Below are 14,374 nucleotides of genomic sequence, written 5' to 3'. Positions count from 1 at the left end.
ACGGATGACATACACATGGTCCGTAGAATACTGTTCGTCTATGGTTGACTGTATTTCACCATAATGAGAAAAAACTCGAGTTAGCTGTTGGTTACTTAGTTCCATGGGGCACAAAGACACTTTAACGACTGTAAAACTGTTGTCAGTGAGATCAATAGGAAGTAAATGTTCCTTGTCACTCTCGGTGTATTTGACTTCGCCATTAGTTTAAGCGAGAATTCGTTCACACAGCACCTTGTTGACTAGCTTAATATGCAGTTGTTTCCTTATGTAGTGCAGTTCTATACTATGGATTTGATCAATTGTTAATTTGAATGTGTTTCGTATCAACTCATGGATAAAAATTGAAGTAGTCTTTTGAAATACTTGACCAAAATTGATACGTAAGGTATTCTGACGCAAAAAGCTCATGTTGAATTTTCGTCGTGTGTTTGTGTGTATGTATGTATGTATGTATGTATGTATATGTATGCAGATCCGAGACACTAAGAAAAACGTAAATATCTCACTGACAATTAACACAGTACACAAAGTAATTTCGTAACTTGTCGTGTGTTACAACACAAAAGGTCAGCGAGAGAGAGACGATGTTCCAAAGCTAGTAGCACGAAGTCTCACGAAAATATACCCGAGGGGCGCGAACCACTAACGTTTGGATTATTAGCCGCCTACTGTACCGACTTAGCCACGGAGGCGATAACCACTCCCCTACCACGTCACTTAATTTTCTATCCAAACTAATACCTATTTAAAATCGTTTTAAGGAAAAATTTAGACAAGATATTAATGCTTGTGCTAGTGTCTTAATGACTTATTCGAGATCTCCTTGTTTAACTCAGAAACAAGTTATATAGACGTTCTTCAATGAGGAAAATATTACGAAACGTTCTTCAAGTTGAGGCTACGTCATCGGTTGCAGAGATGGTCCCAATTTGCATTACATTTCTTCTTTACCATAACTTCTAATTTCCAAAGATAAGATGACAGAAATTTTCACATTTTTGAATTGTATCAACACGTGTAGAAATAGACAGTTCTATGTTTATGTTCCAAAGCTACTAGTTTATTTTCTTATATTCATATGAGGAATTTGTGGCAAATTAAGCCAGTGGCACTAGCCGAGCGATCTCGGGCGTTCGGCTTCTGATCATGAGGCGTAATCCACTAGGGGATCGAATTCTTCTGAAGAGCAAGGTCGAAATTATAACTATCTTCATTATATCTGTGTTTGTATCCCTGTAGTGTTTGGAACACGTCGAAAGGACATCCGGTTGCGGTGATTTGTTTTTAAAAAATTGTGAAAGCAGGGAACTCCCATTGCAGCTACTTGGGTTCAAATCCCGCCGTGGCAATTAATATTTTTTAAAATGGAAAGATAATGTTTATTGTAATTGGTATTGTAATTATGTTATTCTTTATATTATTATTATTATTATTATTATTATTATTATTATTACCATACAAGGAAAGAAAAAGTAACATAGTCGAAGGTATTTATAGGAACAGAAAATATATACAGTATGTCAGATGTTTCTTAGGTTTACACATGGAAACAATAATATTATTGCATTTATGGATTTACAGATAGAATTATCATATTATGACAACAAGAAATGGAATATAAATATTTGTTAGCAGTAACAGTAATGCATTTTGTTTCGCCCTTCTTCTAACTAGAAAGTTGAAGTGACATCTTTAATAGGTTCATTCCCGTGACTAGAGTTATAAGTTCGATCACTATTTGCAATTTGTATACAGCTAGGAACAATTCCTTGGAACTAATTTTTTGCCCATACTACAGCAGTAAGGATGTGTTTAGCCCTTATATGTTCATCAATTGATGTCCAAACACGTTACTTCCTAGACAGTTAGGAATGAAGATTGATACCTATGACGTAATTTTGTGCTGTCATTTCAATTATGAAGAAAGTCGTCTCAACTCTTAGACTCAGAGAAATCTGAATATTTTTCATATTAATATACATCAGAAGTTTCCATATTGCAAATTATAAAAATTTCCTGAATCGTCACAGTCGATGTCGAACCCACGTGCCCAACATTATGAAACTAACGTTTAAGCCACTACTCTAAGACATCACTATTTTGGGAGAAAGAAAAAATGGATGTGCAGTGAATTCAGTAATTACACACTTTTACGAAAATGAAAAATGAAATCTTTGAGTTTTACGTCCCGCGATTATGCCGGTTAGGCTAAAGGAGACGGTGATGATGAGTAATGGGTGGAATGAAGAAAGTGGGAGGAAACGGAAGAACCCTGAGAAAACCCACGCACACGTTGTTTGTCCACCACAAAGTTCACTTGGCGGAGGCGGGGATCGAACCCGGGATCCCAAGCACCAGAGGTGAACGCTCTACCACTGAGCCACCGCGGCCCCCACACTTTTACGATTCTAGTGGAACAATGCTAAAAATTTCGGATTTCAGTCATAATAAAATAGTAAAGTATTAAACAAAAAGAATAGTCCAGAGATCATCATCATCATAGGTATTCTGCCTTTATAGGCGGTCACTTGCCGCAGTTGAGAAGCTTCCATGCTCCACGGTCCTCCGCTAACCTTTTCGTCTTCGCGTATGATCTTTTTGCTTTAATATCATCCATTAATTGTAGTCTCCTTCGCCCTCTCCCTCTCTTTCCCGCCACCATACCCTATAGGACGTCCCTCATGATACAATCTCTTCTTAGGCAATGTCCCAACCAGTTTCTCTTCCTCTTCCTAATAATATCTAAAAGTGTTCTTTTCTCACCCACCATTTCTAACACTCTCTCATTCGTTTTCCGCTCGACCCAACTAATTCTTTCCATTCTTCTCCACACCCACATTTCGAAGGCTTCCAGTTGATTTTCGTCACCTTTACGTAATGTCCACGTTTTTCCCCCATACAGTACAACACTCCACACGAAGCATATTATGAGACTTTTTCTCAACTCTTTGTTCAAGGTCCCACAAAACAGACTTTTATTTCTTTTAAAGGCTTCTTTCGCCATTCCTATCCTTGCTTTTATTTCACGTTCGCATTTCATGTCATTACTAAGAATACTACCCATGTATCGAAAACTATTAACTTGTTCTATTTTCTCCCCTCCTACTTTTATATTTGACACAGATCCCTTCGTTCCAATCACCATGGCTTTTGCTTTCTGACATTTATTTTCATCCCATATTCTTCAAAGCCCTTTCTCATTTTTCCTAACATTTTATTTATTTTCTTTTCAGATTCTGCAACAAGCGCCATATCGTCTGCAACTCTTATACATCTAATCATTCTACCTCCTACCGAAATGCCATCATCATCATGTAGGCTCTTTTTCACTATCTCTTCTAGATAGACATTAAATAGTGTTGGCGAGAGGCAGCATCCTTGTCGAACTCCCCTTCCAATTGTACTCTCTTCCGTCAGTTCTTCCCCTCTCCTAACACTTACTTGTTGGTTCATGTATAAGTTTCTTATTAGTCTTCTATCTTTCCATTCCAACCCTATCTTTGTTAGAACTCCCAACAACAATTCCCAATTCACGCGGTCAAAAGCCTTTTCTAGATCAATAAATACAACATACACCTCTTTCTTTTTTTCTATAAATATTTCACCGATCACCCTTAATAATCCAATAGCATCTCTTGTACCCTTGCCTCTTCTGAACCCGAACTGCTCTTCCTCCACATCTTTATTTGTTCTTCCATATAACCTTCTGTTCAGTATTCGGAGCAGAATTTTAGCTGCATGAGATATGAGACTAATAGTTATATAATCCTCACATCTCTTTGGGTTCGATTTCTTAGCCATCGGTGTCATGATCGTTTTCAGAAAGTCTCTTGGTCATTCTCCTGTTTCATATATTCCATTGCATAGTCGCCACAATTCTTTCTTTCCCTTGTCTCCTATATTTTTAATGAATTCGATTGGTATGTTATCTATTGCTGTTGCCTTTCCATTCCTAATCTCGGATATAGCCTTTTCAAACTCATCCCGAAGAATACTAAATCAAGGTCCTCATCCATGTATATCGTCCTCGCCTACTTCATTTTCCACTTCAACATTTAGGCTACACGGTCTATCCCTACTGTCATATAAGTCTTCAACGTATTCTTTCCACCTTCTTATGACCTCATTTTTCTCGCTGAGTACCTTTCCATTCTTATTTTCTACTGCCATCATAATACTCCCTTGTTTCCTCCGAAATTCCATAGATTTCACCTCCTTGTACATTTCCTTATATTTCCCAACTCTTTCTAATTCTTCTATGTCCTCGCATTTTCTTTTGTAAAACTCTCTCTGTCTGTTTCTCTTCGTAATTCATTATTTAACTTTTTGTACATCTTTCTGCCCTCTTCTGTATCAACCTGTTACCACATCTTCCTCTCCCTCATTTTCTGCAACATCTGCTCTGTAACCCATGGTTTCTTAGCAGTTTTGTGTTCACGGTAACCTACTGCTTCTTCTGCAGCCTGCTGTAAGCAACGTTTAATATGTTCCCACCGTGCGTTACTACCTGCGCCTATCCTTTCCTCGTTTGAACATTTTTCTTCGAATTTTTCAGCGAAAAGATTTTTTATTTCCTCGTTTTTCAACTTTTCAGTATTCGACACTTTGTTACCTACTTTTCTTCTGCCTACATTTTTCAGTTGAATATCTACTTCGGCCAGCACAAGATTATGATCAGAGAAAATATCAGCCCCGGGAAGGGTCTTCGCGTTCTTTAAGCTATTCCGATACCTGTCCTGAATCATAACATAGTCTATCTGATATCTTCCGCCTCTATTGGTGATTTCCATGTATATCTTCTTCTCTTGTGCTGATTGAACCAGAAGTCCAGAGAAGTCAACTTTAAATTGAATTAATATGTACGGAGGCCCTGATCTTTCAAGGCACGGCATTGGACAGATACTCATATTGATTGGAATCTGGTGTTTTAGTGGACTGGATTATTTTCTTAAAGTTAACTTATTTTACGAACCTTCCTCAGTACCTTGTTTCCTATTTAGAAGCGTTTTACTTACCTTTACAATTTTTCCACTAACTCTTTCATAACAGGGACAAAAACACTGAATCATTAAGGACAGTAAAAATCACAAACACTATTCGCGCGTTCTTCCCTTGGCTTAAGTAAAACAACAAAATATGGTGAACATGCAATTTTTGGTCTTCCATCTTCTATGTGTTGTCAAATCCAGTGTTGGAGTGGATCAGTGGGTGAAATGGATCGAATTCTTTGAATGGGTGAGTGGGTCGGGAGTCAACAGCATGCGATCTTCTGTGACCCATTACCCACCGTGACCCACTGCGACACACCACCCACCATGACCCATCACTCATTATGACCCACTTTGACCCACCAACCCTCTGTGCTTACTTCATTGTAGACAGTAGACAGCATCTTCTGAACAGCATATTTTTTCACCCTCGACCCTAGCTATAGACAAATAAAAAGCGCGTTTCTGGTTGTTTAGAGGTTGAGATTGTCCAAATCTTCTGGTGTATGTATTGTCTATTATTGTAGGAATAAAAGAAAATTTTCACTTGTTGGGATTGAAGAAGAATAAAATTGAATAATGAGGAGAAAATTGAAGCAGCAGTTGAGGTTTAATTTATAACATGGCAGTCAAGGTGGAAGAAAACGAGGCCTGCGGGGCTGCTAACCCGCTCCTCCTTATCCTCCTCCTCCTCTTACTACTTATACTGTGGATTCGTGTAGCAAAAGTGCACACGTAACGTAAGAATATTTTAGTATTATTTTAATCTTATTTTAATGAAAAAAGTGTTCTGAAATTTTTAAAAATAAAATACAAAAGTAAAAACTTTCCTTGGGCTGTGTTTGTTTCCACGCCAAAAGCAATTATAATAACTAGCCCATTGCGCTAGCTCACTCGGCTACGAAGACCTCCAGTAACAGACACTTGATTTTTGCTATATTTATGTTACATGGCGAAAACGGGATAGCTCCAACCATTACCAGAACCGCGTATTTAGCTCCTATAAGAAGAGTCGAACGTGATTTAAAAATATGCTTCTGAACACTGGTAAATTTATCTACGTTTTACTTTCAAGTCCTCCATTTCCCTTATTTATTTGTTTCTGTTTACTTACCTGAGATGAGTATCTCTAAGTGAAAAAAGAACTTGAGGCATTTTTGGATATTGATATTTGTACTTGTAATAAAGCAATAGGACGTAAACTACTACTTGGCTTTCGAGACACACAGCCTGTGAGTTTTAGAGGAGCTAACTACTGGAAAAATATGCTTTTTAATCACTGTAATATATAAATTATTATATAAAAAAATGAATGTAACTATGTGTGCCTAATCATCACGCACAAATTGCAGTCAAATGGCTTTAGGCATATAGTTAAGCCTTAGCCCAAACTGTGATCATATCATATTGCTTTAATTATAATAATAACCTAAGGAATACTGGGAATCCGAATATTTGCGAAAAAAATGAGTAAGTGACAAGCGTTAAACTTACGGATCTGAAATTCAGTATATTAATCCCTTATGGAAAATGAAGAGAATGTCTCCTAGCATTTTTTAACATTCTCCTTTACGGGGAGGGGGTGGACTTTCTACATATGGTAAATAGATAGTAGGTTAGTTTGTAAAAATAATCAAAAACGATCGATATTAGTTGAGGAACAAGTTGAGAAAGAAAAAATACAGGCAGGTTCTATTCCCGGCGGGAGCTCCTGTGGTTCGAATTCACGTTAGTCCATAGGTACTCGAAACATATAGCCTCGCTGCTGAAAGAGACTTTAAACTCAAAATTAACACAACAAAAATTACAGTGCTTCGCATCATATATCCACATATACTTACCATGAGCTTTACAATTTTTGCTGAAGTTTGCTTATTATATAGAGCGCTTAGAGCACAGGGCAATCAACTCATAAAGTTGTGAGAAAAATATACATAAAATTTGTAATGAAAGCTTCTGTATGTTTGTCTACTTACCTTGATTTGGGACTTTCAAATTTCATCCGTTTTCCACTGGAAAGTATCGATAATTCAACAAGGAAATAATTAGGCCATGATAATTTAATTGAAAACCATCGTAATTTTGCCAATGACAAAACACTTTACCATTTTATAGATGGTAAACTCCGATTAGTTAGGGTTTGACAACCTGGTTTTATTACAAGTATAAACTCTTTATTCAGTAAAGAGGACGTGATCATGTGTCACAGTAGATGACGATGTGTTTTGGTGGGTGGTGGTCGGAGTGGGTATTGGTGGGTAGTGAGTCAGAGTGGGTCATGGTGCGTGGCGGATCATGGTGAGTCATGGGTCACAGTGGGCCACGGTGGGTGATGGGTTATGGTGGAACGTGGGTCAACGCCCATGCCATCTCTGGTCAAATCTGTAAAACCAAACCAAACAAAGAGCAATATTAATATACAAAACGCTCAACATCTTAGCTATTCATGACAAAACTATTGTATGATATGAATAACTGTACGGTTAGCGTACGCGCCTTTGGCGTGGGAGACCCGGGTTCGATTTCCGGCGGGAGCTCGTGGTTCGGATTCCACGTTAATCAATAGGGCCCGTCTCATAGAGCCTCGCTGCTGAAAATGACGTTTAACTCAAAATAATCTCACTTCACCGAATAACTCTAGTATATAATCAAATCATCATTTGTTATATTTTACCGAAATACGTTTTGACTTTTCGAACAACCTAATACTTTAAATGTTGTTAATATGCAAAGTTCATTGATGTCATCACTTATTCATTTACTCTTTCATGATCATCAAAACCTTTAAGGTACTTTCCATAGATATAGAAAGGTAGGACGCAGTATCTAGGCTTGGTGCAGCGTGCAAATAAAGAAACAAAAAGCAACAGGATAATATTTCACTCCCACAAATCCCCTACAATGGAGTGTTTTGATTATTCAACAAAAATACTTGAAATCCAATCAGAAAGTTCATAAAATATAAAACATGTAGACAAATCTAGACTTTGCAATAATAATAATAATAATAATAATAATAATAATAATAATAATAATAATAATAATAATAATAATAATAATAATAATAATAATAATAATAATAAGGCTTAAGTTTAAAGTAGCCCCTCCAGTTTCCAACCTACAAAAACGCAGTTAAAACTTTAAAAATTGTTAGGTTACGCTAGGTTCAGTTAGGTGAGGTTAGTTTAAGTTAGGCTTGGTCAGTTTATGTTCAGTTAGGTTACCTTTAGTTAGACTAGATCAGTGACTGTAACAAGTACTCATGTAAGCTTCAATTATCACTTAAATTCTATAATCCATGGTTCTCGTACAAATTTAATAGATTTTCTTCATTATTCATTGTTTGGGATTATTTGTGTGTTTAACAGTGTGTGTGCCTTTAGCTGGCAACAGTGTTCAAGTGGCTTAACGCTTTTCTATTGTTTGGTGTGCGTGAATGTGGAGGCAGCAAGAGCATACAGTTTGGTGGACCATATATCATGGTAGAACATCGTACAATATATCACAAACAGTAAGCCATCGAATTACAATCATTTACAACTAAAGACCTTGTGAACATGTTTATTCTCGTGTATTATTTTTCTGTGCAAATTGTAGTTGTAATCATTAAATACAGTGAATTTATATTTGGTTGCATTCATGTGGTGTACGAATCAAGCCTTACAGTCCACTAGTATGAATATTGTTTTTAACATTGTTATTGTACTTTAGTGAAGTTACAAATATATACATTCATATTGTCCAGTGGTCCTATCCGGGCCACATGAGTGCAAAGCTTTCTGACAATTGTGAGAATTGTTCTGTGCTGTTATGAAGAGAAATGTGTTTGTGTCGGCCTATATGTGGTGCTATCACGTACGTTGGACAATCAGCACGTTTTCTGTGTAGGCGGACAGCTGTTGTACCAGGACCACGCTTCTGGAGTATATTTCATAGGTAAAAGAAAACAAAAAACATCATCATCAGGTCAGTAGTTTTTTATTCTTCATATTTCTGCGTAGCATTTAATCATGGCTGAATCACACCAGCGTCTTTTAAGGCAAAGATCTGCATACAGAGGCCAGTTAACAAGAATAAACACTTTTGTTCAGGCCTTTGATCCAAATGAAGGCAATATAGAAGAAATACGTGCACGCTTAAAACATCTAAATAACGTCTGGTCAAAGTTGCAGGAGGTGCAAGATACTATTGAAATTGATCAAATCGAACCCTAAGCGGAAGCAGTAAACGCTCGTGCAGAAATTGAAAATGTGTATTTTTCTTTAGAGGCTCAAATGCAAGCACTTGTTTTAAAGCATCGAAATAAAGAATCAGCTGTTAATAATAGCACTAGCAGTAGCGCACAAGTTAAATTACCGGTCATACAGTTGCCTGCATTTGACGGGAATTGTAAACATTGGTTATCATATAAGGACACCTTTACATCTCTTATTCACGAGAATAAAGACATTTCCACAGTGCAGAAGTTTCAGTACCTCCGAACTTCTCTTAAGGGCGAAGCGTTAAACCTAATTGAAAATTTACCAATTACCGAAACAAATTATTCAGTAGCATGGCAATTACTCGTTGACAGGTATTCAAATAAAAAGCTAATTGCTTCTTCTTACATTCACGAAATACTACAAATCAAGCCAGTGTATAAAGAAAATGTGAGTGAACTTCGCGCTTTTATAAATACAGCTACTAGCAATATAAATGCGCTACAAGCACTTGAGCCAAACGTAAACCTCACAGACGTAATTTTGACCCAACACTTTGTATCAAAATTAGACGCAACTACTAGAAAGTCATGGGAGCTTCAAAATACGAATTCTAATTTTCCTGCTTTATCAGAATTCTTTTCGTTTCTCGAGAAACGTTGTCAGGTGCTTGAGAACATGAGAACTAGTATTGATGGTGTGAAGCAGAGTAGTAGCGTACAAAACAAGCAAGCAAAAAGTATTCAGTCATCAAAGACTTATTTATCAACATTTTCAAATGCATGTGAATTTTGTAATAGCCAGCATCCCTTATATTCTTGTTCGTCTTTTGTGAATGCGGGACACAGCCAAAAATTAGAGTGCATTCGTAAAAATAAATTATGCATGAATTGTTTGAAAAGTAATCATTTTTTGAAGAATTGTAAATCGAGAGGTTGTAAAAAGTGTTCCAAAAAGCACAATACATTATTGCATGTAGACGTAACAAAGGACAAATCAGTGCGGTTTCCAAGTGTAAGCAATGCCGCGGGGCAAGAGCGTAGTAACAACTCAGATTCCAGTGAAAATTTAGGGCAAGTGTCATATTGTGCATTAAAGGCTAGGCCTAACGCAAGAGTGTTGTTATCTACTGCAATAGTAAAAGTAAGGGATAATAGGGGAAATTTGGTTCCTTGTCGCGCGCTTCTAGACAGTGCTAGTCAGACCAATTTCGTAACAGAGAATTTGGTGCAACAATTGAACATCAAACGGTATAGACAGTATACTCCAATTCAAGGTATAAATCAAGTAATTTCTAATACAAAGTACTCTGTAGATATTTGTGTCCATTCATGTGTTAACACATTTTCATTGAATATAAGTTGTTCAGTTCTCCCTCACATTACAAGTAAACTACCGGAAGAAAGAATTAATTATGACGATTGGAACATTCCCAAGGACACTGTTCTAGCAGATCCTACTTTTAATACGCCTGGAGACATAGATATTCTGTTAGGTGCGGAAGTATTCTACATAATTATGAAGTCAGGACACAAAACACGACCAGGTGATTTTCCAGTGCTTCAGGAGACAGAATTGGGATGGATCGTGGCAGGACGCATTCCTCAAGAACGTGACCCCTATATTCCATTAACAACATGTTTTGTGAAGACAAATATAGATCTACAGCAACAACTTCAAAAATTCTGGGAACTAGAAGAAATTACTGTTACACCTAGATCAAGCGAAGAGCTTGCATGTGAGCGACATTTCGTTCAGAATACAACAAGAGATCATACAGGGCGTTTCATTGTACGATTGCCTTTGCTTGAAGACCGTACAGTTTTAGGCGATTCTTATCAGCAGGCATTGGTTAGATTAAAGCAATTGGAAAGAAGATTCGATCAACACCCGGATTTTGAAGCTAAATATACAGAATTCATGCAAGAATATGAAGATCTTGGTCACATGGTAAGGATAGATGAGCGTAAAAAGGAGGACGTCAGCGTTGCATACTATTTGCCACATCATGCAGTTTTTAAGCCTACAAGCTCTACAACGAAGCTCCGTGTGGTGTTTGATGCTTCAGCAAAATCTGACAGCGGAAAAAGCCTCAACGACATTCTCTTAGTTGGTCCTACAATACAGCAAGATTTGTTTTCTATCATTTTGCGCTTTAGAACTCATTCGGTGGTATTCACTGCAGATATCGCTAAGATGTATCGCATGATTAATGTTCATCCAGAAGACACGCCATTACAACGTATATTGTGGAGAAGATCTAGAAATGAACCGATTCAAGTTTTTGAGTTGAAAACACTAACTTATGGTACGGTATGTGCTTCATTTGTGGCCACAAGATGCCTACAGCAATTAGCAGACGAAGAAGAGCATAATTACCCTGTAGCAGCAGAAATATTACGTCGAGATTTCTATATTGACGATGTTTGTAGTGGCATGAGCAACATACAGCAAGCTCTAGAGGTCCAGAAGCAATTGATAGAGTTACTGGGAAAGGGAGGTTTTACACTTAGAAAATGGAGTTCGAATGATCCAAGATTATTGGAATCCATCTCGCCAGAGCTTCGAGAAGTGCAGCGTCCAATCCAGTTCCACGAAGGCCAAGGCGTCAAGGCATTAGGATTGTCATGGCATCCAGACAAGGATATATTTCTCGTTGAAAGCAAGACGTCAACAATGAAGGTTCAAGAGTGCATTACTAAACGCCAGATTGCTTCCATCATTGCCACTATATTCGATCCATTAGGAATAATTTCACCAGTTGTCATTTCATACAAAATATTTTTGCAAGAATTGTGGCGGCAAAAGGTTCAATGGGACGACAGTATACCAATGGAATTAACAAAGAAATGGACTCAATTGTACAAGCAACTTCCATTAATCAATCAGATTAAAATTGACAGATATGTACTTGTTGAAGGAAACATAGAGGAGATTCAGATCCATGGTTTTTCAGATGCTTCTCAAAGAGCATATGGAGCTTGCATTTATATGCGATCGATCAATCAACAAGGAGAAATATCAGTTAAGTTATTATGTGCTAAATCACGTGTGGCCCCAGTCAAGAAAATCACTCTCCCACGTCTGGAGTTATGCGCAGCAGTTGTTTTGGCAAAGTTAGTTCACAAGATTTTACCAATTTTAAAATTGAACATAAGTAGCGTCCATTTATGGACCGACTCCCAAATCGTGTTGGCATGGCTAGCTTCTCCGTGTAATAAATGGAAACCTTTCGTGGCCAACAGAGTAGCTCAAATTCAAGACTTAACTGACGTTAGCTGTTGGAAACATGTAACTTCTTTAGACAACCCTGGAGACTTGATTTCAAGAGGTATAGATGCAATTTCCATAAAGGACAATTCATTATGGTGGCACGGTCCACAATGGCTTTCTAGTTTAGAATCTAATTGGTCAGTCACAAGTAAGGATTCACTGCAACCAGATCAAGTTCCAGAGAGTAAGGGAACCATAACATTGACAGTCACTTTAGACAATTGGCGCAATGAAACCATAACAAGATTCTCAAAATTGTCAAGGTTAGTTAGGACAATAGCATATTGTAGACGTTTTGTTCATAACATCAGACACAAGCAAAACAAACTAACAGAAGGTCTTTCAGTACAAGAACTCCACACAGCGCTCCATGTTTGCATCAAATGGACACAAGAAACTGGGTTTCACAGCGAATTGCAGCATCTTCGTAATGGAAACATTGTTCCGTCAAGAAGTAAATTGAACAATTTACATCCATTTTTAGATAGTGAAGGCATGATCCGAGTTGGAGGAAGATTGGAGAATAGTCAGCTTCCGTTTGACGCCAAACATCAAATAGTTCTGCCTTCAAATCAACACTTGACAAAACTTATAGTTGAAGCTGAACACTTAAGATTACTTCATGCTGGACCCCAATTATTAATATCATCACTACGCCAGAAATATTGGATCATCAGGTGCAAACAGATAGTAAAACAAGTGATCCATCATTGCTTCACATGTTTCAAGTTAAAGGCCAGTGGTTCAAAACAACTTATGGGACAGTTGCCAGCAGCTCGTGTGCAGCAAGCCAGACCATTCCTAAACGTAGGCGTGGACTACGCTGGAGCGTTTTACATAAAATCAGGAGCAGTTAGAAATAGATCTGTACGTAAGGCATACGTTGCGTTGTTTGTTTGTTTATCCACCAAGGCAATACATCTGGAATTGGTAACAGATCTTAGTGCGCAGTCATTCATAGCAGCTTTACGCAGATTCATAGCCAGACGAGGAAGATGTCTCAATCTACACAGCGACAATGGCACAAATTTCGTTGGAGCCAACAACGAATTGAAAGAATTGTATCAGCTGTTTTCATCAGATCCTTTTAGTTCTCAAGTTCATGATTTTACATCGACCGAAGGAATTCAGTGGCACTTCATACCACCAAATTCGCCGCATTTTGGAGGACTATGGGAAGCCGGTATAAAATCAATGAAATACCATCTAGTTCGTATTACAAAGGGTGCAGTGTTAACATATGAAGAGTTTGCAACATTACTGACACAGATTGAGGCCTGTCTCAACTCTCGACCACTTACAGTGCTATCAAGTGAACCTAACGACATCAGTGTTCTCACCCCTGGACATTTTTTAATTGGAGAAGCACTTACAGCTTTACCAGAGCCTAACCTCACCGATCTACCACACAACCGCTTATCTCGTTGGCAGAAGATACAACAACTAAAACAACACATTTGGAAGAGATGGTCCCGAGATTATTTACATGGTCTTCAACAACGCTCTAAGACAACTTCACCGCAACACAATCTCAAGGTCGGAGATGTAGTTTTGCTGATTGAAGACAACATTCCTGCATTGCAGTGGAAATTGGGCATCATTGAAAAAGTGTTCCCAGGAAAGGATTTCTTAGTTCGTGTAGTGACGGTTCGTACTACAACTGGAACATATAAACGTTCCATCAAGAAACTAGTTGCATTACCATATAACAAGGATTAGAATTGAGATTTGAGTAATAAAAAATAAGTACAGTTGTAACATTGCTTCAAGTTTTGTGTTCGTTTCGTTTTTTATGTGTATCATTTTGTTTTATTTGGTCAGACCTTAGCTGACCAACAGGGGGGAGTATGTTTGGGATTATTTGTGTGTTTAACAGTGTGTGTGCCTTTAGCTGGCAACAGTGTTCAAGTG

General features: G+C 37.7%; 1 protein-coding gene across 1 annotated transcript; it reads left to right on the top strand.

The window, feature by feature from the left end:
• The first annotated feature begins 9,001 nt into the window (after positions 1–9,001).
• LOC145669971 (uncharacterized) lies at positions 9,002–14,182 on the top strand. The gene is made up of 2 exons (XM_081738314.1): positions 9,002–9,101; positions 10,170–14,182. The coding sequence occupies exons 1-2, from the start codon at positions 9,002–9,004 to the stop codon at positions 14,180–14,182; spliced, it is 4,113 nt and encodes a 1,370-aa protein (XP_081594440.1).
• The last annotated feature ends 192 nt before the right edge of the window (positions 14,183–14,374 follow it).

The sequence above is a fragment of the Thermobia domestica genome, chromosome 14 (genome assembly GCF_964235325.1).
Source record: "Thermobia domestica chromosome 14, izTheDome1.hap1.1, whole genome shotgun sequence".
Taxonomy (NCBI): Eukaryota; Metazoa; Arthropoda; class Insecta; order Zygentoma; family Lepismatidae; genus Thermobia; species Thermobia domestica.
The sequence above is the reverse complement of the archived record's forward strand: the minus strand, read 5'-3'. Positions and strand labels throughout refer to the sequence as shown.

Bases quoted from the DNA above. Each gene is read 5' to 3' on its own strand.
- LOC145669971 (XM_081738314.1), top strand. From the start codon at position 9,002: ATGGCTGAATCACACCAGCGTCTTTTAAGGCAAAGATCTGCATACAGA. The intron at 9,102-10,169 runs GCAATATAGAAG...TATTGCATGTAG, and splicing joins GGCCTTTGATCCAAATGAAG to ACGTAACAAAGGACAAATCA.